Source organism: Sylvia atricapilla, chromosome 2, assembly GCF_009819655.1.
Source record: "Sylvia atricapilla isolate bSylAtr1 chromosome 2, bSylAtr1.pri, whole genome shotgun sequence".
NCBI lineage: Eukaryota > Metazoa > Chordata > Aves > Passeriformes > Sylviidae > Sylvia > Sylvia atricapilla.
In genome coordinates, this window is record NC_089141.1 from 74,008,533 (window position 1) to 74,035,902 (window position 27,370).

Genomic DNA, 27,370 nt, shown 5'->3' on the forward strand with positions numbered 1-27,370 from the left:
CGGACCCGGCAACGGGACACGTTGCCGCAGGGGCGGGGCTTGTGCTCTCGGTCACGCCCCCGAGGGCGGGCACGCTCCTCCATTGGCTCTCTCACCGCTCCCGCCCTCCCGCTCGCGCCTAACGCGGCGGGGCCCGTCACGTGACCGGGGGGCGGGGGCCGCAGCGCGGGACGGGGGAAGGAGGATCCCGGTGTCCGGCGGGTCCCGGCGATGCAGTGGCGGCTGCTCTGGCTGTTCAGCGCCGCCGCCGGCTGCTGCTGCTGGGGCCCCGCCGTGGGCAAGACGCTGCGGGGCGGCTTCGCCAGCGCCGCCGCCCGCCGGGAGCCGTGGCGGCCCGTGGCACACTTCCAGTTCCACGGTGGGTGTCCCGAGGGCAGGAGAGCGGGGAAGCGGCTGTGCCGTCCTGGAACAGGGCCGGTGGGGAAGGGGCTGGCTGTGAGGAGCCGCTGGGCGCAGGGGCGCCGTTGGCGAACGAAGGGGCCGTGGGGTGGGGTACGGAGCCAACCCCGTAGTTCTCCGTCCTTCCATCGCACTCTCCTTCCCTCTTTTCCTGCTCCTCTCTCCTCCTCCGCCGGGACGTGCACCAGCTCCGAGCCGCTGTCCGGGCGGGGCGGCCCCGGGCGCTGGGCGCAGGAGCTGGCGGCGGCTCCGCTCTGCGGGTCGCGGAGGGGAGCAGCGCTGACTGTGCCTCCGCGCACGTCCCGCAGCCCGTGCGGACACTGCCGGCCCGGTGTCGCGTTCTCACTGCGACACGCATCGCTCCTTCCCTCCTGGAATTCCACCAAATGACAGCAGTGCTTCATGTCGCTGTGCCCTGTCGCTGTGTGAGCTTGGTGGCACCGCTCATCAGGATGTAAAATTCTCACCTGGTTATTCCCAATGGCTTTTCTTTCCCCTGTTACTGACTCCTTGATTGTAATAATTTCTGACTGTTAGTCAGTTATTACTTAGTAATAATTCCTGACTGCTGTCCTGCTGAAAGAGAGCCCTAGCAGTGGCCCACTGTGCTTGCTAGAGAAGTTTTACTTCACAGAAAGAGATGTGTGTGGTCATGACAAGTGCCGTGTCCAGCAGGGCTGTGCTGGTCAGCCTGCTTTTCCTATGTGCTCAGCATTTCAGTAGCTTAGGCTGTTTTTCTTCCCCATTGAGCTTCATGGCACAACAATTCTGCGGAGTGCTTCAAAATGTAACGGGATGCAGGAAAACGTGACATAAGCAAAACAGAGCTGGAGCGTGACCTTCCAGCACAGAATGAGAAATGCCAGATAGGGTGGAGATAGCTTATGGAGTGACTTGAAAGCAGTTAATTATCACTGTCCTAGAAGTTAATTGTAGAAGTGCTCTAAATAGATCGGAAGGAGAAAAGTGCGCTGAGAAAAGACTCTCCACAGCAGGGGGGTTGGAAGCTAGGTGGTCTTTCAAGTCCCTTCAATCCAGGCCATTCTGTCATGCTGCGATTCTAAAGGTAGACTGACACATTAGAGAACACTTCTGAAGTTTGATTTTCTTTGCATCAATTTGACATCTGTCATCTATAATTAAGTATCTTAACTCTAATCCATCTGTAATGTGAAAGTTCACTCACATAAATTCTTCTGGAATTAGACTTGAGCTACCCTGCAATGCTCATTGTCAGGCCACAGAGGTCATAAAATACTACACTTTGAACTAGTTATTGAGACTATTGAGGCACTGTCTTTAACTTGAAAACAATAAAATTTGGAGTGGGAGGGAAGAAGGGAAAAAAGGTTACCTGGAAGTCATTTTTTAAAAGAGGGGGAGGGGATGCTATTTGTAGTAGAGAAGGTTTGTTTAAGTACCATCATAGAGAACTGCGCATTCATTGGTTTCTTAATGAGACACATAGAAATTGTTTTTGAAAGACCATAAATACTTTCATTAGGAAGTAGTGGTAAGAAAATAAGGATAATGTGAAGCTGTACTGCAGCTACTTAAAAAAAATCTGTGCCACACTATCTTTTTGTTTATAACTGACATAAGACTGAATAATTGATTTTTATTTTTTTTAATATCAAGGTGACCATGCTGTTCTGTGTGTTAGAATCAAGAATATAGCAGTAGCTGTGGCAAAAGCAGCTAGACTTCACCTCTTTCAAGCACAGGAGTGGCAAAAGCTGGAGAACAGTGGCCAAGATCACAGCTGTACAGAGAAGTTCTCTAAAGCTCAACTGACAAGTGAGTTACTGCCTTTTTTTTTTTTTTTTTTCTCCTTACAGAGTTACTGGTGCATTTAGAATTCTGTTCAGTTATCTATGTGTTTAGAATATTCATTTCAGTGAATTTGGGCTTTGCATCATCTAGGACTTTGGCCTTCTGCAATTAAAAATACTACAACAAAATAAAATTTCCTTTTTTGTATCACTTCAAAAGACTTTGTAAGTTACAATTTAATGTGCTGCTGGAAAATTAAATCCATGACAAACAATGGCTTTAGTAGAAACAGCCAAACTTTGTGACTGGTTCCAGTTCATGCTTTCACCTGTTCACAGTTCAGAAAGGATACATACTTGGCTGAAGTTTTCATTTAGTAATTCAGTATAGAGATATTGTTTTGCCTCTGCTTGAAGTAAATGTCCTTTTTTTTTTTTTTTTTTTTTTTTTGTAATACCAAGTTTTCCATAAAATAGTTTATCTTGGGTATTGAGAGAATTTACAAAGAATAATTTACAAATAATACCATTGTGCTAAGAAATTGAAGATCTACAGAATCTGAATGTTTGGGACAGTCAAATGTATGACTTGTTTGAGTTGTGACTTTCATTGCAGTGGAAAGAAAAACAAATTAGAGGCAAAGTGATGGAACCTGCTGCAGTTGCCTCTAAACTTTTGAAGCAAATGTTTGTAAGGTGGGAGTGTGTAGCCTAAGAACAAAGTAAAAGTGATTTTGTACCTGTAAACCTTCTCTTTCACTACCTGATAAGTTTTCTTCTGCAAAAATTAATCTGAATCTGCTGCCTTACTTTATGACTTGCCTCTATTATAACTTAATGCTATTTCATTCTTTTATAACTTGATATATTTGTCACAATCTCACATTGAGCTGTTTTAGTATTTGAGGTAAGAGTTATACCAATATAGAATATGTAGATTGTCATTTTGTCTCATGTTTACAAAGGAACAGTTCTCACTTGTCAGGAGGCCCTGTTCTTTAGTTCCATGGAAATGGCATTTTTCAAAGTTGAGAAAACAAAAATGAAACGATATTTTCATCATAGCACAAATCTGCCATGCTTTGATGTACAAAACATGTTAGAAAACTTTTAATACCATATCAAAGATGAGCTAATTGGGATAAAGCTTAATTTGTGTACCCATCTAAATGTGAAAGAACAATAAAACACTGAAGCATTGAGTTATATAACTAGAAGACAGACTGAAATAATCTTTGTACCATTTATTGATCATAATGGTACTTAAAGCATAAATTTTAAGAAGTTAAATTAGTATTAGAACCTTAATTCAAATGTGTTTTAAGTGACTATAGCTTTTCTTTTAAATACATTTCCTTTGTGCAGTCAGAATCCCAATAACAGATTGATCTCCTGGAAGATTTGTCATAATGAAACCTTATACAAATGCCACTTCCAGGGATATGGTTTCCTTACACTTCATCAGAGCGGCACAAAAGTGCTGCTGAAATAACTGGCAGTCGGTCTGTCGTTCCTGACTGTCCCAGCAGGGTACTCACTGTTTTCTGCTCCGTTTGGAGTTGTATGACCACAGGGTGAGTTGGATCTCTTTGCTGATCTTGGGCAAAATTGGTTCTTTTCTACCTCTGAGTATGGATTTGAAAGGAACTGATTGAACACACTCTGTGTGATCCTTAGTCTTGGTTCGAATAACGCGGTGTCAGAACTCAGCTGAGATGTGACATGGGGAGTGAAGCCACTCCTGTCAGCCACAGTTTGCCTTTCATTTGGACTAAGCACCATATGAAATACTGGTTTGTATACATTTGGTGTTGTCCAAATCTGTACCTCATGACAGTTTCTGCAAGGACACATACAGTACAATTCTTGATGGATTTTAATGTTGTTCGGTTCATACCTTAAGAGAACAGAAAATAACTTCTTGTAGTTGAACCTTGTTTATTGGAATTACATAGTTTTTCACAGGTAGGCTTCAAGTTAGAAATTTGTTGTAAATTTTGTCTATTAAATATTTAGTGAAAATGAGTTTGTATGTTTGCAGCTTTTTTATTTAGAAAAAACCCTGTGTTTTGTGGAGTTTTTAAAGAAATTTTTCTTCATCCTTAGCCATTGTCATCTTTACCTATTAAGGTCAATTATTCTGTTATTGTTATTTCTCCTGCAGAGAAATGATGGAGCCAATTAGCACTCAAGTTCAGTAGTCAATGTGACAATGCTTGCATTTCTTGCATTTTCAGCCAAACATAGAGAGCACAGGTTTCACTTGCATCAAGAGTTTGCTTTGAAAAGACTGTGCTTGGTTAACTTGTTTTTAGGCAAAAATAGTGGTAAGATACCAAGCAGATGAAACATGAGTATCTTACATAGTCGTTTTTAAATGTAACCTGATTTGAAATATGCAGTTTGATTGCACATGGTTTCAGCTCTTAACTGTCAATTGAAATTCAGTATGTTACAGTTTGGGGAAGATCCTGTGAAATAATATTGATTCGCACCTTTAAAGTATGCATAATATTGTTTACTGAGGTCACATGCAGCTGTTCCTCTTTGGTGCTCTAAATCTCTTTGAAAACTGAGTCAAATAAATTTCACAAAGGTATCTTTTATACTGCAGAAGTACCTGGTGAGTAGTACAGAAGAGCTAATCCTGTGAAAACTTGAACTAGAGGATGGAAATGTGCTAAACAAAGGAGATAGTTTGCACTTTCTGGCTTCTGGAAGGAGGGAGCCCTCCCAGCAGAGCTGAAAGGTGGGATGCAGTGTCCTCACCAACCCTTGCCCACACCTGCTTGAAACAAAATCTGAAGTTGAAGATCGGGTCTCTGGTGTTATGGATAGCTTTGAAACCTCAGTCTGTTTCTACTGCGTATCGTTTATAACCTATATATTATGCTGTGGATTTAAGTTTTATCTTCATTCAAAGATGTGTTTTCTAAAACCAAACTAATCAAGTATTTACTTTTTTTTTTTTTTTTTCTTCTTTTTTTTTTTTTTTTTTTTTTTCCAAAGTGACTGTGAACCACACAGAGCAAAATCTGACAGTGTCCCAGATTCCTTATCCGGAAACATGGTATGTGTTTTATGTAGACAAGTTTACCTGCGAGGAGAATTATTCTGAATCCGAGGATGTTCAGTTTGAAATGGTCTTACTAAACCCAGATGCAGAAGGGAATCCATTAGATCACTTTAGCGCAGGGGAATCTGGTAAGATTTTTTTTCTTAAAATTAGATTTGTAAGTTAAGGATCTGATTACTCAAATCAGTGCTTACTGTGCTTAGAAGAGTGTGGGGAATGGATAGCAGAGTCGCTTATATTTCATGTTCTGTTTTTGTACAAAGAGTAAACTTGAGTATATTTTTCCGTCATCACAGAAAAACCCTTTCATTTCCCTAAACTGACTTTCCAAAATTTGCCTAACTAGGAGTGTAGATTCACAAGAGAAGTCAATGTTACAGTCATTGGTGGATAGGTATTTTTAATGTGTTGAAATTGTAATCTTCCATTTAAACGTGAACTTCTTACCTGATTTTAATTTATTAGCCAAATTCCTTAGTGATGTGAAACTTGATTCTGTGCAACAAGACTACATGCACAATGAAACATTTTGCCAGTACAATTTCAGTTCAGTGTTTAGATCTTTATAAGTGTCTTAGTCACAGGCTGTAGATTAGGTTTGTCAGGCATGATTTTGTTATAATTAAGAAATGTAATTTTAAGTCTTTTAAACATCTGAAGAAAAACTCAAGACAGCAGCTAAAAAAATGCCTACATAAAATTGTATGCTTTGGACAATCCAGCTTAATGTATTCTTGGTTGCAGTGAGTAGTATCACTGCTCTGGGAGGCCTCATCAACATGTCACTCACCTGGCTCTGTTGTGAGGGAAGGGCCCTGTAGGCTTAATCTGCCTTCCTATACAGATTGAACCTGAATACACCGAGGATGAGCCTAATTGCTGTGCTCTGAATGAAATGCCCTGCTGTCACTCGTGGTCTCAAGAGAATATAGAGGGAACAAAGGCAGCTCAGTTTTTGAAAGGAAGAAAATATTCACTGGAATAATTAGCAGAATCTGCAAGAAAGTAGCACATTATTAATCTCCTTTTCAAGGCTTATGATCAGACATAACCTCTCTCTTTAACTTTTTAAGTTCTACAAAATTGCCAGGTTTTATTTGGTGGATATGGTCTTCAGAAGTGAATTCTAGGTTAATTTACTTACTGTCAAAGAGGAGTAATAGCTGAAGGAGTAATTGCTAAATCAAGGGGCATCATATGGCCCACTAAAGTGATGTAGAGACCCCTTATAGAGGCATCTCAGCTCTGTATTAATTTTGTAGGAAGACTGAGCACTTGGAAGCAGAACTCCAAACAGCTTATGCGCTGAGTAAGGTGGTGTGTAAATGTGCTGGATGTATGTATTTAGATCTAACAGGTAGGAAGCAAGGTGAGCTGTACATGCCATGTCTTTCAGAGCTGCAGAGGAACACCTCTGTTGATTCAGAATTAAAACCTGCATTGTTGCCATGAATCCTGAAGCTACATGCATTGATCCACTCTCAGAGAGCTGAGGAGCATTTAATCTCTCTCTCATTCTCCCTCTCTTTAAATTTAATTTTAAATGCATCTCTGGGAAATAATCTTTGCCATTTTTCCATAGAAGCTTGTAATGAGAGGGTATCAGAGAGAAGATGCAGCTTCATTTCTTGCTTATTTCATGCAGGCAACTTAAAATTACATAGCTGCAGAAAGTTTTAGTTAGGTCCTCTTTCACTTGAGTTACTTTAGGCCATGGCCTGGCACAGGACATCTCAAAAATTACTTGAATAATAAGGAAAGCATGGGAAGGAGCTTGAGACTGTCACCTTATGATTAAGATGTTTGCCTTCCGAGATAAGGGAGCCTGACTTCTGATCCTTGGCAAGTAACCTTATTTTATATGGTAGAGGTCTTCTACATAAGATATGGTGTCACTTCATCTGAAGTCAGCTGAAAAGGTAGCATTCTGAAGAGCTTTGAAGTAAGATATTTCAAATAATGTTTTGCTTTGTCTTTCAACTAGAGGTTCCTTGAAAGTCAGGAAACTTAGAGGAGACAGGTTAAAAATTGTATTTTTTATAGTTGGTTTTCAGTGCAGCTTTCTCCTAACCCCTTTTGGTCTTAAGCCAATAATCTACACTCTGTCTATTGTTGGAAGGAGCATTCTATCATAAATGCTTAGTGTTTGTTAAAAGCTAGTTGATTTTCCTAAAGAGTTTTCCAAAGATTCTCACTCATTGTGGTGAGAAATAACTTTTATCAACAAAGTCCTTGCCAACTTCAGTGAGTATCTTTTGAAGCAGAAGATTTGATCTAAACCACATACTTTTGTCATTGATGAATCATGCTCATGTATTGTGTACAAGAGAAGCAGTGGCCTGGAGTTTTTAAGATTCTTTATTACTTTATGCTCTTTTTCTCCCATTTTCCTGTGTATATGTCCAAAATGCTTAATTTTAGTCACAGAAGCTCTAATGTTAGCTACTATTCAGAACTCATCCAGTTCTAATGTTTTTCAGCACAGATACTGAAATGTGTATACTTGCTCTTCCCAATCTCTGGGTGGAGCTGGCTGGAAGCTTTTACCAGAGTTATTTTGCTGCTAGAGAAAAAGCTTTTTTTTAGAATCTGATTCTTTGGGCACCACTAAAATTTCGGGGAAGGTTGGACAAAGAAAACAAGTTTTCTGTGATAAATGTTTGTTTACCTGTTTTGCTTATATCTCACTGGCTTCGACCCTTTGGGAGCTCCTGATGGGTTGCAAAGCAGACGGACAATAGAAAAGATTTCCAGGATCCAGGTCTTAAGGGGAGCATTTTACCAGACTACTGCCAGACTTATAATGAAAGGACTTCTGTTTTATAAATAATCTAAAAAAACTTGGGGGATTTTTTTTTTCTAGACAAGTGCAAAAAAAAAAATGCATGCTAAGAACTAATTACTGTTTTCTGTGCTACTTTTCTTTATCTGTAAGTTTTTGGGCTTGATCAACTGTGCCTCTTGAGCCGCTTTATGCAGGGGAAGGGTGACACCCAGTGGTTAAAAAGATTAAATAGAATTCGACTTGAGGTTTCTCTCACCTCGGATTGTGCCTTTACAGAATGAAATAAGCAGGCAAAAAGAGCTAAAAACGAGGCCTTTAATAAATATATTTCTGACTGATAACATGAGCTGCAATTGTTTAGTGTGTATCAAGAAACTGTGCGTCACTTTTTACTAGTCTGGTAATTGTTGCAAGCCTCTCTGCTCAGAAAAGGTATTGTTGATTAAAAACACTTGGCCAGATCAAATAATAATCAGTTTGCTGATAAAATTCACCAATTTTCTTGGATAAAATTGACCAGGATTTACACATTGTGTACTACCACTTTTGGGTAACAGTTGCTAAGTATTTCCCAATGATTGTATTAAAGAAAATGGTTGGTTTTTTAGTTATTTGCTGCTAGTAGCAATGTTTCTTTGTAAAACTAAGCTCTATTTCTTTTTTTTTTTTTTTTTTTTCCCCCCACAGGATTACATGAATTCTTTTTCCTGCTTGTGCTAGCATACTTCATAACTGCTTGCATATATGCACAATCCCTGTGGCAAACAATTAGGAAGCGTGGACCTATGCATGGTGTATTAAAGGTGTTGACAATTGCATTACTGTTGCAGGCTGGTTCAGCTTTTGCCAACTACCTGCATTTCTCAAGGTACCTTTGCTCCTTTTCTGCTTTCAGTCCTGAGATTTGAAGAACAGTGTGTTGTAAAGATCAGTACATGATTTGCGTGGGAGGGATTGTGGCAAAATACAGGAGTGCCTTTTGAACTGCATCATTGCCTAAATGTACTTATGAGAGAGAACACCCATTTAAGACACACCTACTTAACAATACAATCATTTTATTCTGTTTTCAGTTATTCTAGAGATGGGATAGGAGCTCCTTTTATGGGAAGTCTGGCAGAATGTGAGTATGCCTATCTGCTGTTTCTTACGTATCCCTACCTATGCATCTGTATAATACATGAGCAAATGCTGTTGCTGGACTATACTATGATCTTGGATCACATAATTGAATTTTTGATATAAAATACTAAAAATTGCTCCTCCAGATAAAAAATTGTTTTACATGTTTACAATAGCTGTATTTAAAGTTATACATCTGTGATATTGTTTAGGATTTTTCAAAGGATTTTTTTTTTTTGTCTCAAGGTTCCTTGCTACAAACACTTAAAAGACATGACTATCACCTGAGCATGTCTTTCAATACATTGAAGAGTTTTGTGGAGTTAGATCTAGAAAGCCAAGCTTTTTAGGAAACTTAATCATATTTTATAGAACTTGTTATTTCCCTAACAAATTCAACAATTATTAAATGGAAAAGTATTTTACAGCACAAATTTTATGATTAACATAATGCAAAAAAGAAGATTTTTTGCTTCTGTGAAGATTTGATGCTAACAAAGCATTTTTCTCTGCTCTGTATAGATATTCCAAGTTCTCACTGGACCTAAATTCCTGTAGCACACCTTTCCAAAATGCACTAAGTTAATCTTGTTCCTTTCTTTACTCTCCATTGTTCCTGGGTACTTTGGGTTTTTTTTTTTCCCTGCAGTTCACATTTGAAGAATTGGGGGTTCATTCCAAGCAAATGTATTTCCTTTTGACTGGCTTGTAGCACCCCAAGGAAGCAGTACTGCAGTAGTGTGATAGTGTTGGGGAGTAACAGCCTATACAGAGAAATATTTCCCTTTTCAGAGTTCATTTAGAAGGCTGCAGTTGGAATTATCAGCCTCTTGATGGCACCTGGCACCACAATAATTGCCTCTTTCTTGTTTTAACCATTTGAGCTGGCAGCTCCTTGCAGCCACTCCAGAAACAGTGTTATTAAACATTCCTTCTCATCTCATGAAATGATTAAAATGGAGAATATGGAGGTAGTCATAACCCCACCCCAGTATTAACTATCCAGCCAGAACTTCAGAGAGAATAGCTTCATGTTAGATTTGTTTTTGTGTATGTGTTGTGGTGAAAAAGCCCACTTTTATTTAGATAAACAAAGATTATAATGAATATTATTTTTGAATCAGTAGCCGAATTTCTGAAATTCAGCTACAAAAGTTTTTCATTTCTAACTCTCTCTGAAGCTGGTAAAGAGTACAAGAGCAGAAGTAATAGAAATATGGAAAACTTCAGTGAATTACAGTGAAAGAAATACAATTCTGAAGAATGGCTAACGGCAAGTAGTATAATTTGAAGGGGAAAGATGGTACCATTATTCCTATATGGCAACAGAAATCTGAGTTAAAAATAAATGTTAAAATTTCTATAAATTGCAGTGTGGCCAGAATATCTGAAAAGTTTTTCAGATACTATCTCAAGCAATTACTCTTTTCCAAGTATGATTTAGTCTTTACCATGTATAAAGAGCTGATCCTCAGTCTAATTAACCACCTAACCTAATCAAGTAAATCACACAAATAATGTTGGCACTCAGAAGCATTGCAGATGTCCTTTTAACCTGTGGTAAAAATCAAATGTGAAAAGTCAAAGACTGTTATGTCTGTTGAATAGTCAGAAAAGATGAATTGTGATGAAATCAGACAATTATGGTATCAGCTCAGTAACGTGACTTCACACTGACCCTGAATATAGTGGGATTATTGTAATCTTTAAATTTTTTCTTATCCTTGCTCATTCCTAGCAAAGTGTATAGGATGTCAAAGATTAAAGCTGCTTGTGGATTTTTGTCTTACGTGAATTTATGTGGGAATCCACTTGAATTGTTACCACACTGAAGTGGAGCAGTATCCATATCCATGATATGATTGAAAGATGATATCTGGCTGTACCTTATAGGGCAGGTTATCTTAAAGAATGACAGACAAGAAGATCCTCCCTAGAACACAGTATTATTCAGTCATTTTTCTAGTTTGGATTTGTGACAGTGGTTTAGCATGCCTTTGGTTCATGTAACAGTTCTTTTTCTAGTGAGTACTGTCTCTCGATAAGGTAGCATTGGAAAATAATTCCACTATAATTTCTTTTCCCAAAATCAGTGCTGGTTGATTTTAGTAAAGAATGATCAAGTTTGCATTTACTAAAAGCTCTTGACAGATCTTAAACAGCAAAGATGTCTTTAATACATTAAGAAGCATTTAAGCATGTAAACTCTGAGAATACCAAGGATATCTCAGGAATTACATTTCGAAGTCTGTTTTATACCCTTATTTTGGTAGTATTGCTGAGTGTCATGGAAATATGGTAAATGATCTTTTCACACACTTCCTTTGTATTCATATTAATTTCTGTACAGTGGCAACATTTTCTGTGCCAGCATTTTTAGTAAATGTGGTATTTATCTTTTTTTAATACAGTCCAGTCGTATGAAGAGCTTTGCTTTTTTGTGACAGAAATATTCTTCTTGTAACTGTTAGTGTAAGTGAAAATTGCAAAAAAGGAACAAATTTAATTGAACTAAAATATTAATGAAGTGAAAAAGAAAGCATTGCTGTGTGTAGTGCCTAATCTCTAGTTTCTGAACTGAGTTTACAATTTACAGAGTGTAAGAATCAGTTTTTCTTTTACATCTCTGCTGTGCCAGTACAATGAGTCAGATCCCAATACCAACTTGAAAATTGTTCATTGAGTCAAAAACCTACCAGGTCTAAAGCCAACAATCACCGAGAAAGAAATCTTCAGGTTTTTCTACTGTCAGTAGTGCTGCAGCAAGGCTACAAATAAAGGCTTTAATATATTCTAGCTTAAAGTTTTCTTTATTCTCATGCAGCTTCAAACACAAGTTTGAGACACTGATTAAGAATGTAACTTTATGGACTATGTGTTAATTGTTCCCAAACAGAGGTAAAAATGGACATAGCAAAATGAGGCAAAGGTACTTTGCATTTAATAAAATGAAATACAGACAAGTTGTTGATCTAAATGAAGTTTGTGTAGGGGTTATTCATTATATTTTCCTTTTTAAGTGTCTCAGAGTGGAATTTGTCCTAAATATTTGTGCTTTCTTCTGATAGCTACTACATCCTCAAGACAAATGCAGTTAATTCAAAGTACAATGTAACTATCTGATTTTTGAACAAAAAGTTCTTCAGAGCAAAGAAAGGAGTTCATTTCATCATGTTGCATATTTGCACTATGATTAACATACATATGGTTTTTAGTTCTTTAGCATTTATAAGTCTGTTTATGCAGATGGACTCCTGAGCCCAGACTACTCTTGACACAAGAGTAGGATATGGAAAGACATGGCTCTGTGCCCATGTTCTTGCAGAACTGCAGCATATCTGCAGGAAAGCTGATAGTGATCTGTTTGGTCACTGAAAACTCCACAAAATAGCCCCATATTGTGGCAAAGCAATCTCATCTAATCTAACTCATCAAAATGAAAAGGTGATATAGAGGCATAAGAATCCATCCTTTGTTTGTGGGTATATAGGAAATATCGGGTATATCTTTGATATAGGAAAAAGCAAAATCTTTATTTTTGTTGTAATTATATTCATTTTTCTTTTGTTTTCAATAGGGTGTGACATAGTCTCACAGATACAAATGCTGTATTTATTGTTGAGTCTGTGTATGGGTTGGACAATAGGCAGAATGAAGAAATCTCATGGCAGACCTCTTCAGTGGGATTCCAGTCCAGCATCTACTGGCATTGCTGTAGTAGTTGTTGTTACACAGGTTTGTATTTCATATTCATTCTTACACTGAAGTATACAGCTGCTATTAAGTATGACAGAACTGTGAACCAAATAATTTCAATATTTTAATTTTATGAGAGAGGGAGTATCAAGACTGGAAAAAAGCCCACAGCATAATGTGCACCCAGTATGTCTAATAGTTAACACCACATTCTCTTTAACAATTTAAGATGTAGCTCCACAGTATGTTTTTGTCTAGCAGCGAAACCACTTAAGAAGTTCCCACAGTTTTCCAAACTCCTGATTGTGCCAATTGTTTGTAGCATTATACTGTGAACCAGATTAGTGGAACAACCTAGACTGAAAAAAAAGTTTAAATTTTTTTTTTTTTGCACTGTCATTTTATTGATCTGATTTGTAATGTGGTCATTATAAAATAGTTGTCATCAGTACAGCTGAGGCATTGTGGATTACATTATGCAGATTGACAACCAGCAGCATGGGAGGAAAGACAAGAAAAGCTGCTGTGACAAAGTCTTTGTCATGAAAAAAAAGGAAATCATCAGTGCCCTCCTTTTGCAAGCACTCAAACAGAATGTCTAATGGTCCTTTCAATCAATATAAGGAAGGGAATTCTTGAAAGGTTCATCTGCAGGATTGGTCTTGCAAATATACAAATGGTCTGACATATAATTTCATTCAAATATTTCCCATTAGTATAAATTAGAAAGTTAAGTAAACCAGTAACTTAAAAGTAAATTGTAATGAAAATCATTCAACCCTGGTGGTGCCTTTTGTAAACAAATTTTTTTTAATCACATCATAAAGACAAGAGAATCTGAAAACCATTGAGAAAGAGAAGAGCAGGGAGAAACTGGAGACAGTAATGAGGAAGAGATTATACTGAAGATTTTTGTGCCATTTGGGTAGTATCTGTAATTAGTGCTGCTTTCTAAACTAAATAAGTGGACTTCTAGAACATTAAGAATAGCTGGGAGCTGGCATTTGTTGCTAATTAAGACTATAAACCAAAGGCTGTTAAGGTCAATGGGACTGTTGAAATTTAAAGATGGGTGTCAAAGTAAGGTGGAATGAACCTATCCAGCACCAGAAATTTTACATGCTGGTAGTAAAGAAGACTTCTAAAGTATTTAATTTCATTCATGCCTCTGCACTTGTGCATATGTATGGGTATGTTACTACCCTGCTGCTTGAGACTGGAAAGTTTTTCGTTGTTGTTTCCTTTTACTATGCATAGAAAAGATACTCGTTATAATCAGCTTGATCTTATTTTGGTTGTTACTTATGGTAAAAGTGGGGCAGGCATCATACATATGAGCTGCTTCCCCCAAGACAGGTCCATTGCATGTCTTTTGGCTCTTGGAGCAATGCTGGAGCATTAGCACAAAGTTGTCTATCTTACTTTTCACCAATAAGGCACAGCTACACCACATCACCTCCTGGTACCATTGGGAATGTCAGATTCAGCAGGAGTCTTGTAGGAACACAGTATGGATAGTGGAATATGTAATTTATCTAAGTGGTTTTGCACCCCCATGTCAGTATCTACTGTCCTCAGCAAAGTTTCCCTCACACCAAGAGTATCCCTTCTGGAGAGGATATTTTTCATCTCATGGTTCATGAAAGGTGTATGAAATACACCTTCTGCCAGATTTGTTCTCCTTATTACAGAGTGAAGCTGTTCGGCTCAGGGAAACAGGATTTAGACTGTATCACCTCTATCAAAGGTGGTGAGTTCAAGAGTTCGTCTCTGGATTAGTCAGTTGTTCACTGGTCTGTCAAGATTGACATGGGTGTTCAACCTGCTGTAAGCAATCAGTGGGCCTTTTTAATGGCTAAAAACATGGAACAACCTTCCTTCTGATCTTTCCCAGAGATTCTTATGTGAGAACCAGCTTCCTCCTATGCCAGAGATTGGACAGACTTTATGTGGATTATCAGTGTTGTTATGAGGACTTTCTGTCGAGGCTGCTGGAAACTATGTGCACTAACCTAATGCAGCAGATAGAGATTGCACCATGTTAGTTTTGACATTCTCCCATCTCATCTTCAGGGAAGTCAAGAGAGTGGACAGCTTGAGAAAACATATTCTTCAACATAAATGCAGGCTTAACTGTCAAGCTATCTGAGCCTGTTTGCCTACTACTAGTTCACATTACTCAGCAAATTTTCAGGGATTTTTCTCCTCTTTGTACTGATGCTATGGATTTTTTTTTGTTGTTGTTCTTTCAGAAGCACTAGCAATTTCCTGGGCTATATTTATGGGTTGCCTTCAGTGTCAGGTTGACACAGCCTCCTAGTCAGCAAATGTCTTGTGGTCTTTGCAGCTGCAAGGAGGTAACATCTCAAAGGAGGGACAAGTCTGCCATTTAGCATCTCCTTTTGCCTTAACTTGTTCTTTATTTCAGCCACAGAACAAAAGATTCCCAGGCTGCTGTGCATTCATTAAAAATTCCACTTTGTGCTGCTGAGGCACAGACCTTGTACAGAACTTTATTGATGGCATCACATCACATAGATCTGAGCAGTTTCAGCTTTCAGGGCTGACCAGACCAGAGGCAGTGATTCTGGAAAGATAGCTGATTGCTCTGAACCTGATCAAAATGGAATAGAATCTTACTGCCTTAAATATCACCCTACACAGGGGTTCTCAGGTGTGCTTAGAATGAGCTCTACCTCTGACCTTAGATCTTAGTCATTTTTTGCTGTACTGGTATTGTGTGACATCAGATAACTGAGTACTAGATATGGTTAGAAACAGCTAGTTTGCCTTGCAGCTCCTTCTAATTTCCCTTTTGCTTCCCCCTTCCCCTTGCCTCTCAGGGGTGATCTGTCCCATGAGAACCTGTCTTTGCTGGAGATTGATACGTTATCTTGGCTTGTCATAAAGTCAATGTTGGCATCATGAGGGGAAGGAGGAGTTCTACTGTAATTGTTTCCTCATGACATAAAGGAAGAGTGTCTGGTTCCTCTTCATATGGATGTGGAGGTTCAGCTTGTATATCTGGAACATCAAGATGATATCCATGGCTATCATTCCTCTAGTATTTGAAGAGGAAGGCCAGTACTGGACAGTGGTTGGTGTCCACTGAGAGCCAGGATAGGTCAGGATTATATACAGCTAAAGTCAGGCATTTTGAACAGTGTATTATGTAAACAAGGAGATGGCATTCTGTTTCTTCTTATGAAGAAGCAATTGTGGCTTCAATGTTGGACATAGCATAGTGTGAGTCAGCTCTTTAGCTTCCCCTCTCATCCAGTTTGTCTACAGCCTAAGCACAGTTGTTCTTCTGGATAACAATTAGAATTGTCCCCCCTGATTTCTTCTCAGAGCTCAAACATAGTTCTGCTCACTGCCAGCAAAAGATGTCTCTCATGTCTACTTCAGCAGGTTGATGTCTGGTGTTTTAAAGTTTGTTCCTGATATTGCAACTTAGTGAGCTGGTACTTGCCTTTCTGTGGTCAAGATAAGGGACTTTAGGGTTCCTTGACCTTGATTTCTCAAATTTTAATTATTTTTTTATTTTTCACAACTAAAGAGATTTTAACATCATGCTTGTCTATGAAAGTTCTTCATTGAGAACTGATTGTCTAATCCATTTTTACCTAGAAACACTCAATAGCAGAAATTTCTCTTTTATGGGATCCTGCTTTTCCCAGGTGAGTGAGAACAGCCCCAGCTCATAGTAAGGGCAATGATACATTTACTTTGTCCAAGTGTATACTGTGTTGCACTGACAGTTCCTTCTCTGCCTCTAATGCCTCTACCTTCTGCTTATTTTGGAATAATCTAATGAAGCTGAAGGAAACTGGACTTCTGTGATCTCACATTCCTGTCACCGTACACAGCCTTTGATCGACTGTTGTTGTGTTGTTTACACTCTTTAAAGGGCTGGTCCAGAACACACTCTGCTGTCAGACACTATTATCCTATGTGGATTTGGGCTTTGTTCTCATGATTCCTTTACTCCAGCTCTTTGTCATCTTCCCATGAAAGTGGTTTCCTTCTTTGCTATTACTCTTGGCATAGACTAAGGAAAATTTAGGCCTTCATGAGCTCTGTTTTTTAAGGTGAGGTAGATCCCAGTGATGTTTTCTTCTTAGAGTATCACAGTCCTGCCTCCATCAGCCCATATGGCTTCCCCTCAGATGCTTGCTTGAGTCATGGGATCTTTTACTTTCTCAAGCAGAATATGTTCAGTCTGGGAAGTTAAATACTTTGGCTGTTCCAAAATGTAAATACCAGAAGGGAAAATGCTCACAAGACTGCAGTGATTCTGTAACTGGTAGAACCCTTGTTTGTTGTCTGAGCGTGTTCTAACTGGACTGAAATAACTTCTGTGATAGGAATTCATCAATTTCATGCCAAAACTAGTGCTACACACACAACGTTACCAAACATTGTGCTGCATCTCAGGGATTCAGGAGCAGATTAGCCCGTCTTCAGCCTTACTCTTTGACAGAATTCTCAGTCAAGTAACTTGATCATTTGAAGATGTTTGCTTGAAATTAGTCTTTTTCTGAGCATTATGGTGCGAACATTTGAAGCCTGTTGGTGAGATTGTGTGCTAGTAATCAGTGACATTGAAGACGCACATAGTTTACATCTGTCCCTCCCCCATTGTTCCATCCAGGTGGTTGAGGAGTGACTGAAGTGACAGCAGGTGTAAAATGACAGGGCTGTGTCCCCCTAGGTAAGGGAGGGGGAGAGCAGGAGAATACTCTGAGGATATTCGAAGCAAAAATTATTCTAATACTCAACTGATGAGAATCAAGGCCACCCACCTCTGGAAGGCACAGGTGAATTATACATTTTTTAAAAGTTAATATTAGTAACCCTTTTGTCTTTATGTAGTGAGAAAGCCTTTGAGTGTGTTCAGAAGGAATCTGACTAATTTATATTTCTAAATTGAGCCATACAATGTCTGCTTCTGAAGGTCTTCAGAGCTACTACACTCATAAATCAAATTTGCCTACCTTTCTTCAGAAAACCTGCTTTATTAGGCACCTGAAGCCACAGTGCAAATTAGATATGTGCAGTAGGTGGACTAGATTCCAGTGTATATTCAAGTTCCAAAATGCCATTCAGCTATTACATGATGCTCTGAGAGTCTAAACCTTGTGTATTCTAATTTATAATGTTAGCATTCCCAAAGTCTTGAGAAGGTGTTCTTCAGCAAGACACATTTTTAATACAACTGGTTGGCGCCTGCCTTCTTCAAGATTCAGAAACTAGGCACTTGTTAGTCTGTTTTTTCTCAGAGAATATCAATATTGTTTCTCACTGTGCTTCCAGAAAATTAGATCTACAGCAGATGGACGCAATGCTTGGAGTTAAGGAGGGGGTTACTATCTTTTATGTAGTTATCTGTTGGCTAGAGTGTTCAGCCAGATGTTGGTATGGCATTTGGAACCTGTGGCACTCCCTTTCCTAGACCCTAGGAGGTTTCTGAGCCAGGTGCTTGCAGAGTCAGGCTCACTCACAGTTTCTGACCTAGCTGATGTTGAATTCTTTTCTCCACAATGGCACAGCTTCAATAGAAGGGGTGGAGAGTGGCCCACCCAAGAACACCCTATAGCCTGGCAGTTGCAGCACTCTCCAAGGAGGTGGGAGATGTGAATTGGATATCCTTTAGGCAAAGAAGGGAATTGTGGGAGATCCAAGTTCAACCTGGGTGAATGCTTGAGCCTTAAGGCTATTGTATAAAAGGGGCAGCAGCACCACCCTCTTACTTCCCCATCTTTGAAAAGAAAAGTGAATCCTGTTAGGATTTTGAAAGAAAAGGCGTAGTCGCCTGCCTTTGAAACAAGCTTTACAGGTTGTGGATCACAAGTGAAAGGAGACACCTCCCTGCTCTGTGAAATCATTTCAGTGGTCTTCCTGCAGAGTAGGACAAGTGTACAGGTGATTATTTCAGATTTTTATTCTAAGGCGCTACATTCCCTCTATCCAAATCAGAGGAAACTTTAACTTGTCAAGCTTTCTAAAGGTTACAGAATCCAAGAAGCGAGACTCCGTTCCTACCAGTTGCAGTTGCAGTGATAGATCATGGCAAAAAGTATTTCAGACTAGGGTTTGTTGGGTTTTTTTGCTTAGCATGGCAGTCCCTAACAAGTAGAGTGAAGCATTACCAGATAACTTAATCTATGATAGAAAGGTTAGTTGGGAGTTCTGGTAACCTGGTTTATTCTAAGTGCCCTTTGCTGTTGTTCTTTTTCAGAGCTTTTTATTGATTTGGGAGCAGTTTGAAGATACAAATCACCACAGCTACCATTCACACCATGGCTTGGCAAGCGGACTGCTCATTGGCCTCAGAGTCTGCCTGGCTCTTTCCCTGGCTGCTGGCCTCTACCAGATTATCACAGCAGAGAGAAGCACACTGAAAAGGGAGTTCTACATCACTTTTGCCAAAGTATGGGTTACATCCAGCAAACTGATCCCTTCTTCTGTAAATATAATTGTGACATGCAGTTGACTGAAGCACTAAACTCTTTCCCTCCATAAGAAAGTTAAAGTGTCTGATTTGATTACACTGCAGCCTGTCTTCATATTCTGAGTAGGCATTTTAATTTGACAAGGAGTATAGGGCTTTTTAAAACAGAAATCCCACCTTTCATTGTGTGGTTTTCATTATGTTGATTGAAAATTAAACAATGGGTTCATAAAACAGACAGAAATGTAAATTTAGTTCCTGTAACTGTCATCTCTTTCTTCTAAGCTGGCATGTAGTCATTTTACAACTTATACTCATCGTTTTTTAGGCCTGCATTCTCTGGTTTCTGTGCCACCCATGTCTTGCAACCATTGCTGTAATATTCAGAGAATATCAAAGAGAAAAGGTATGTACAGGCAAGATAAAAGAGATGAAATTTGAATAGTAGTTGTTCTTCATGTTTAATGTTTGTTAGCAAACTCATGCTCTTAGGCTGTTAATCCTGTGACCCCAAAGCAACTTGAAAAGTCTTAGTCACACAGCTCTCATTGATGCTAATGTGAGTCATATTTTACAAAGACACACAGGGCTCAAATCATCTAAGGGTAATCATTTCTAGGTTAAGGGAGGGAGAGGAGGAGATTGTTAAGTCAAAGGAAAATGTGGAGGGGGTGTTTTGTTTTATTGTTTGCTTGTTTGCTTTTAATTAAAAACACCTTGGGGATTCTTTTAACAAAGGGAGTAGAAAGATAAATCAGTGGAATTTTTTTTGTTGTTTGCTTTTTAGTCTTCATCCTTTAAAAGCCTTATGTGACTAAATAGGTCAGGGAACCTGTAGCTGAACTGTATTCTTTAGATCAAGAAGTCTGTCCAAATATGTTGTTTGGTTTGTAAGCTCTAAACAGTTAAAAACAAAGGTGGACTCACTGAGTTTCTGGGTTGCTTAAACATATTTGGAACTGGAGCATTCCGTGTGTGGAGCCTGCCATGTTCAGATGAGGTGCACCACTATTCTCAGGTGATTGACTACCTCATTCCAGCATAGGGTTTGCTGCTTTTCTTTATGCTTATAACCATTTGTGCATTTGTATGCAAATACATTCAGAAAATGAGCTTTTATTTGTGTAGAGGATATGTAAGGGAAAGAAAAATGTTTTATTAAATTAAATAATAAATACTGTGTTTGATTTAAAAAAAAAAAAGAAATCTAGGCAGAAAAAAATTGATTCCTCTGGAGTTACTAATGAAGAGACTTTTTGTTTTGCTTGATGAAAGCATCCTCAGGGCAGGAGGACAGTCTCTAGAGGTAGGATCAGTAAAGTAGTATTTTTGCAGTATTTTGAGCTTATTAAAGGAAGACTACAATTGCTCTGCTCTTGCATTTGAGCAACTTTAACCATTATGTGAGCTGCAGTTCCTGCACTGTGATAATTCAGCGGTGTTTGCTTCTTCAAATTCACCTCAGTACAATAAAATGTACGATCAATAAATACCATATTTATAAGAAAAACATGTATTTTAAAGGACTACCTGTACATAAACTGAAGGCTTTCTCAGAAACAAGTTACGCCTTTAGGCATTTGATAAATACAGCCTTACACAGCTTTTACAGATGAAGAAACTTGAACTGAAAGAGATCTGGCTAAGTGAGAGTGATAAATCACTATCCTCAGCTCCATGATTGTGCTAATGCAAAGTGTTTCCAAGCCTTTTTTTCTCCCACTCTGTTTGTTGTAAGAATAGAATATCTAAATATCACCTCTGCTTGTGAAACTGCATGGGTGGTGAATTGCAAGTCTGAAATTCCCCAGAACAGAGACTGCCAGAAGGGTTATGTGACTTGCCCAGGGCTATCTACTGGTTTAAAAACACCCAGGTGTGAGAGTCTGATTCCTGGACTTAAAATGCATGTTCAAATCTTTTGTAACTGCAGCAGTATTAAAAGGTTTAAAGTTAAACCTCAAGCACTCATGCTGATAGAAATTTATTGTGTCTTGTTTAATGAGAGCGTTTTTTCCACTTACTATTTCTTTTTCTCTTTTCTTGTCTCTAGATTATTACCATGGGTGTTATCCTCTGTCAGTGCATCTCCATGGTTATCCTCTACAGACTTTTTCTATCCCATAGTCTATATTGGGAAGTGTCTTCACTATCATCAGTGACATTGCCACTAACAGTATCCTCTGGACATAAAAATCGACATCACTTCTGAGATGTTTAGGAAGAATACATTATGTAATAAACGTGCAATAATGAACGTACAGGTATTTTTGTCATGAGTGTATGATACGTTGGTTTCACTGGAAAACTTGAGTGATAATATCAAAGCACTTCACAGACCTTTGGTCTGTCAAGATTCAAAGATTAATGTGTTTAAAGTATCGTGGAGTGTAAAAATCCATAATTTGAAGAGTTTCATAGATACTGATTAACAAGTGGTGCTGAGCTGTATCACAGAAGAGTACAATGAATCTTTTCTCTCCCATTCATGGACACCAAAAATGCCCTTACTTTGTGTCAATACTACGTTTGAAGGTCTTATAAAATGCAGTTCTTAAAACATCTACATGCACAAACAAGTTTAAAATAGGCCAGTTGTGAAATTGGTGTGATGCATAACGATGAGTACAAGGGTTTTTTTATTTTCATGTTTTAGAGAAAATGCATTTTTGTATCAATGTAAAAGATGGGGAAAGAAAGGAGGGAGAATCATCTAGAAAACATGTCAAATGTTCACAACTGACTGCAAGAAACTGTCCTTTATAATGGATGTAAAAGAAAAGCCTTTTTTGCATCTAATGTTCATACTGGTTAAAATTCTAATGGGAATGTAAATAAGGTTTATATCTTCCTTTTTCTTTTTTTTTTAAGTAAATGTAACTAAAAATTTCATCCAGTAATCAAGGTCTAAACAGTTTTTGAGGCTTAGAATACATAGCAACATAAAGGTAATTAAAACAGCAGCCTTGCATCTTTTAAAGGAGGAAAAAAAAAAAGGCAAAGAAAATGGAATGGGTGATGTGGTACTAGAATTTTAATCCTGATATAATTCATTTCTGTTACATTGAGGATTCAATCATAATTAAGCCATATACACAGATTAAATTAACAGAAGCATTTCAAATAAATGTTGGTTTCAGTCATCAACTACCCATGAATTCCTGCCCAAGGATACTTAATCAGGATTAAATTTTCTATGAATAATTGAAAAACAAAATACTCACTGGATTTGTTATAATCCATGTTGGCACTGGGTTCTAAGTAGTTGCCATCTTCCATCCATTGTAATAAAGCCATTCTACTTTGTGATGCCCTAGCATTCAGAAAGCCAGTGTAAATATATACTTTATTGAAGTGCCTATTTATAGAGTATGATTAAATCATGCTGACACTTTTTTTTCTTTCATAATAAGAACATACCTATTGCCATTATGAGTGAAATTTTTCTTTTTGGATTTAGCTTAGTTTAGACTTCATACATGTGTGTTTCTTCACAAAATGGATTTTATTTTCTAGTAAATCAGTGCTTGCTTCTTCTTAACAGTGTGTATTTGATGATGTCTCTGTGAAAATGTGAAGACACTGGTTCTAGCTTTAAAACTGCCCTAATTTTTCCATTTATCTTTGCCTCAGTTGTAAGCATAGTTGAAACAGAAGTCTGTTCCATTTTAGTTTAGAGGCAAAACTAGATATTTTGCCTTTGACTAAGGCAAAATGGCAACATGACAAAGTAACTCATTAAATCATCTCCTTTCTTATTGTTTGTAATTCAGATCAAGAATGGCAGGTTGAGGCTGGAAAAGATGAGATATTATGATTTCACACAATCTTCAGAATGATTAAAAGATTAATTATTACATTCCTCTGATAACCACACAAAAATATTATTGGTTAAAACTTCAGTCTTTATTTCCCTGCTTATCTCTGTACTTTTCATCTTCTCAAGAAAAAAGCATCCTGTTTTTGATAAGCCTCCAATAATGTAGTAAAAGAGTTCTGTCTGTCCTCATGTATAAGACTTAAAATTCACACATAAAATAGAATTTTCTGATAGACGCAAGTACTACTTTACAGTTTATGATCCATCATGATAAAAGTTTTAATCTATGCAAAAAAACCTCTATGTGACTTTCAGAAGAGGCACTCCATTTGGTTTATTTTCCAGAAGTACTGTCTTACTTCCTGTAGTTCTTCTGACTTGACTTGGTCAATATTATGATACAATTTACCTTATTTTCACCTTATAAAGATACCCCACAACAAATCATGGTTTCATTAGTGTAAGTACGAAGCGTAAGGTGTTGTCTTTTACATCATTCCCACATCACTCCGGAAGTCAACAGGTAACATTAGTTTCTTAGTTGGGCATTGGATCCAGTTACTTGAAAATAAATTTTAATTTTGCTATTAATGTAACTGTAGCAATTAAGTGTCACTTTCTCATGGTAAGTGGTACAAAGTGGTACTCTTAGCTGGTGCCCAGGTCTCAGCAGAGGGCCAGTGCTCACCAGTTTGGTGTTACTGAGTAACTAATGCACCCTGTAGCAGTGTGTCACTGTGACTGCAGTAATCTTCAGTTAATTTGGTTCAGGTTATCTCGGGGAGAGGAGAAGTCTTCAAGTATGACTAATGGACAAAACTTCATACTTAACCTGTACTCTGTGTTGAAACTTAGTGCCTCTGATCATGCCTGAGGAGTGGTTCAAGTATGTAAAAGTCTTTCTCTTCTTTCTAACTTAGATCTCCTGGGAGAACAGCTGATAAGACCTTGCTTTTTTCATGCTTATCAACACTGTTACCCATTCTATCAATTTGATTTCATAACTTCATCTTGAAAAAATAGCTTCCAGCCTTCTTTCAGTTGTCTTCAATCCATGTATCCCAACTTGAAAACTATACTTCTAAAATGTGCTTTCTGTCACAAAAAAGAAAATAAAAATTTAGTTTTCTGTCACAAACTGGGACTTTTGTGTACATCAGCAGAACAGGTGCTGTGCCCTACATGGGGTCTGCATTAGGTGACTGCAGTGGACAGAAGCAGTCCTCCAGTGCCCCCATAGTCCCGGTGTGTATGAGGTGTGGGTTTGTGCTTGCCAAAAGCTGCCACACACATGGGGAATTTTTGGGGAGAGCGTCAGCAGTTCCTGGCTTCCTGACACTCACTGCTGCACAGGGCTGAAGCAGAGTCCTCCTGAAGGCAGCACTGCTCCTGCTGACCATGGTGAGCAGCATTGCTGAGCGCAGAGGACAACATCTCACCTGAGAGCTTCTGTGCATTATGCAGTTCTGTTTTAAATAAAGTTGGGGTTGCTGTGTCTGCTTATTCTACTGCCTGTGTGTTTCAGTGCTTGTGAAATAGAAGTGTCTATTGACAAGACTGCAAACTGAAGTTGGTTGTGCTGTGGAGAAATTCACTTGTCTGTGCGAGAGGGCATCACCTGGCCAGCCATCACCTTTTCTGCTGGAGCAGATGCCAGTTTGCGTCAGCTCTGATTTGTTGGTTGGGAGGGAGGATCTCAGTGCAATAGACAAAAGGGTGAGATCACCAACTCAATCTACAAGACCCCCCACAAGCTTTCAGGAGGGATCGTCCTGCATTGCTCCTCACCAGTGATGTGAAGGCTGGAGTAGTTCTGAGGCTCATCACAAGTGTCCTCAGCTATTCACTCCCCTTCCATGTAGCCTGTGTTTATTGTATATTTATTTAAAGTGCTTCAGGTAGGAAAATGAATATTTACAATTAAATATATGTAAATGGAAGTGGAAAGACTTGATTGGAAAAATACCAAGTTTCTAATACATATTACAATGCTAAGACCTCCCACACAAGATAAACATTTATAGCCAGATCTAAATGAATATTTCTTTCTGGTTCCTGTGCCAGTGGAAAGCCATGGAAGTATTAAAATCTTTTTGTTTGCATCTCGATCCTCTACAGAACTGGAAGAATACTTTATTTGGTTTGGCTTTAGTTTATTCTATGCAATGTTCTGCCTCTAACTGATGGAATAAATGTTTATGGGGCTGTCCAATGCTGATGTTAGACTGTACCTTTTAACTCTTTGTGTGACTACCCAGTGTACAAAGAGCAGCTTTTCCTTGTGCATATCAAACATTAAAAGACAAACTCTTAAGCCCTACATGCTATTTTCAAAGGATCCTTCTTTTCTAACTGCACTGATCCAACCAGGCTGTGGTTTTCCAGTGAATGCTAAGTTCCGATTCTAGTTTTCCTTAAATCATTATTTTCTGCAAATCTGTTTCCTGCCTTGAGAATTCTCTCTCCCACTGTTCTCTCTCTCTGCCTTCCCCTCTCCCCCTTTCTCATACATATGATTTTGAGGGTAATGGGTGTCATTTCTTTATCTCTCCATCTGTTCCCACGATCAACACTCGCAGTCCAGCCCCTGCTTTGCATGTAGTATGTGTGTATTTATCCCTGGCCTGTTTTGATTTCGCGCTCTTCCTGTCTCTCCTTTGCCCTCTGTACCATCTTCCTAGTCTCCATAGCCATCAGAGACCCGAGGGTGTGGTTTGACATTGCAGCTAATTTGGGCTGTTAGCTGTCAAAAATAGTGTCCCTGTTCCCCTGGCGACACACTGCTCTCACTTCCCTTGCACTGACACTGGCTGTCACCTCGCAGTTTGAGTGAGGAGTCGAGGAGTTAAACTGGTAAAAAATTCAGCCATTAGCAGAAGCCAAAGAAAAAACAATTTAGTTCTGAGTGGTTTTAGCTCACCAAACCAGGTTCATCAAACTTTGTTGAGTGCTGGTGGCACTGCTGGGGATGGGGCAGGAAATGTACACTGAAGAGAGGCCAGAACTCCTTTAGAAGGCCAGCTGCAAAGTTGGTCAGTCTTCTACAAGCTGTCAGACTTTTAATTCCTTCATCTCTCTCTATGTCTTCTGCTGCATTTTGCATGCTCAGGGTTGGACTATCCCTGCCCTCAAATGCTGTCTTAAAACAGGAGTGTGTCATTAGAGGCAGGGGGTTTCCAGCAGAGGGAAAACTGTTCAGCTGCTTTAAAGTATTTTAACTTGAATTCAAGTTGTGCCTTCACAGCCTTCAAAAGGAGTTGGGAGGTGTCATGAGCAGCCCCCAGTTCAAGGAAGTATTTTTGAGGAGAGAAAAACCATGAAAACAGACACTACTGGAGTGGGTGCCATTTTTTTCGGCAGATGGTAACACTGTGGTAGAAGGCAACCAAGGATGTCACATGGCTTTTCACAAGGTCTGCCTGTGGTTAAGGAGAGACTTAATCCAAACATCTGCAACCCAAAGAGCAAAGGTTTCTAGTAGCAGGTACTTTAAGGCTGTCTTTATCTCTCGGCAGGGTAAGCTGCTGGGATGAGTGACTTTGGGAGGCTCTGGTGGGATAGGGAGGATCTGTCTCATCCTGTGGTCAAATGCTCCTGAGTTTGTCCAGCCTGGTGAATGAGTTTGGCTTCTAATGCTCCTGCAACAACCCCCTCCAAAAAATGAATTAATGGAATCCAAAAACAAGGTATCTCAGGAATCTCTCCTTCTTTAATACAGTAGCCACAGCTGAAAGGGTGTATGTGCACCTTGTTAGTGTATACTTTTTTCTGTTTAGTTTCTCACCCTTCCAGTCTCTTTTAAAACAATGGCATTATTTTCAAATCAAATTTTATAAAATGAACATTGGAGTTGTTAAGAAGAGATCAAAATTTACATAAGACTTCTATGTAACCTATTACCTATGAAAATTTACTTCAGGCTGAAACATGTTTTCAAAAGTTTGCAGCATACAAAACAAATGGGGTTTTAAAATTTCTTTACTTGTGATTACCTTAAATTGTGTTTTCTAAAAGGGAAGAGGAAAAAAAAAACCCTTGGAACCTTACCAGTTTAATTTGCATTTTGGCTCTGATGTAACTCAAAATAGATTAGATTAAAAAAGGAAATTTGGCAAGTGATTACTCAATTACATGATTTTACTGCTTTGGTATTTTGAAAATAAAAATGAACAGATCTGTTTTACTTTGAAAAGTGCCTGGTGCACGTGTGCTGTAACCACTTTTCGTAAACCATATGGAAGGTTCC

At 38.8% G+C, this 27,370-nt stretch overlaps 1 protein-coding gene across 2 annotated transcripts; it reads left to right on the forward strand.

Moving 5' to 3' along the window:
* Positions 1-139: 139 nt before the first annotated feature.
* Positions 140-24,243, forward strand: GPR180 (G protein-coupled receptor 180). 2 transcript variants are annotated; one of them, XM_066313438.1, is made up of 9 exons: positions 141-358; positions 2,038-2,196; positions 5,181-5,375; positions 8,720-8,900; positions 9,106-9,155; positions 12,732-12,889; positions 19,092-19,283; positions 19,633-19,710; positions 21,358-24,243. In XM_066313438.1, exons 1-9 carry the CDS (start codon positions 211-213, stop codon positions 21,514-21,516), a joined length of 1,320 nt encoding a protein of 439 aa, XP_066169535.1. In that variant the 5' UTR covers positions 141-210; the 3' UTR covers positions 21,517-24,243. The 2 variants fall into 2 exon arrangements, with proteins under 2 accessions (XP_066169536.1, XP_066169535.1); XM_066313439.1 differs by lacking the exon at positions 5,181-5,375 and having other exon boundaries at positions 140-358.
* Positions 24,244-27,370: the final 3,127 nt, after the last annotated feature.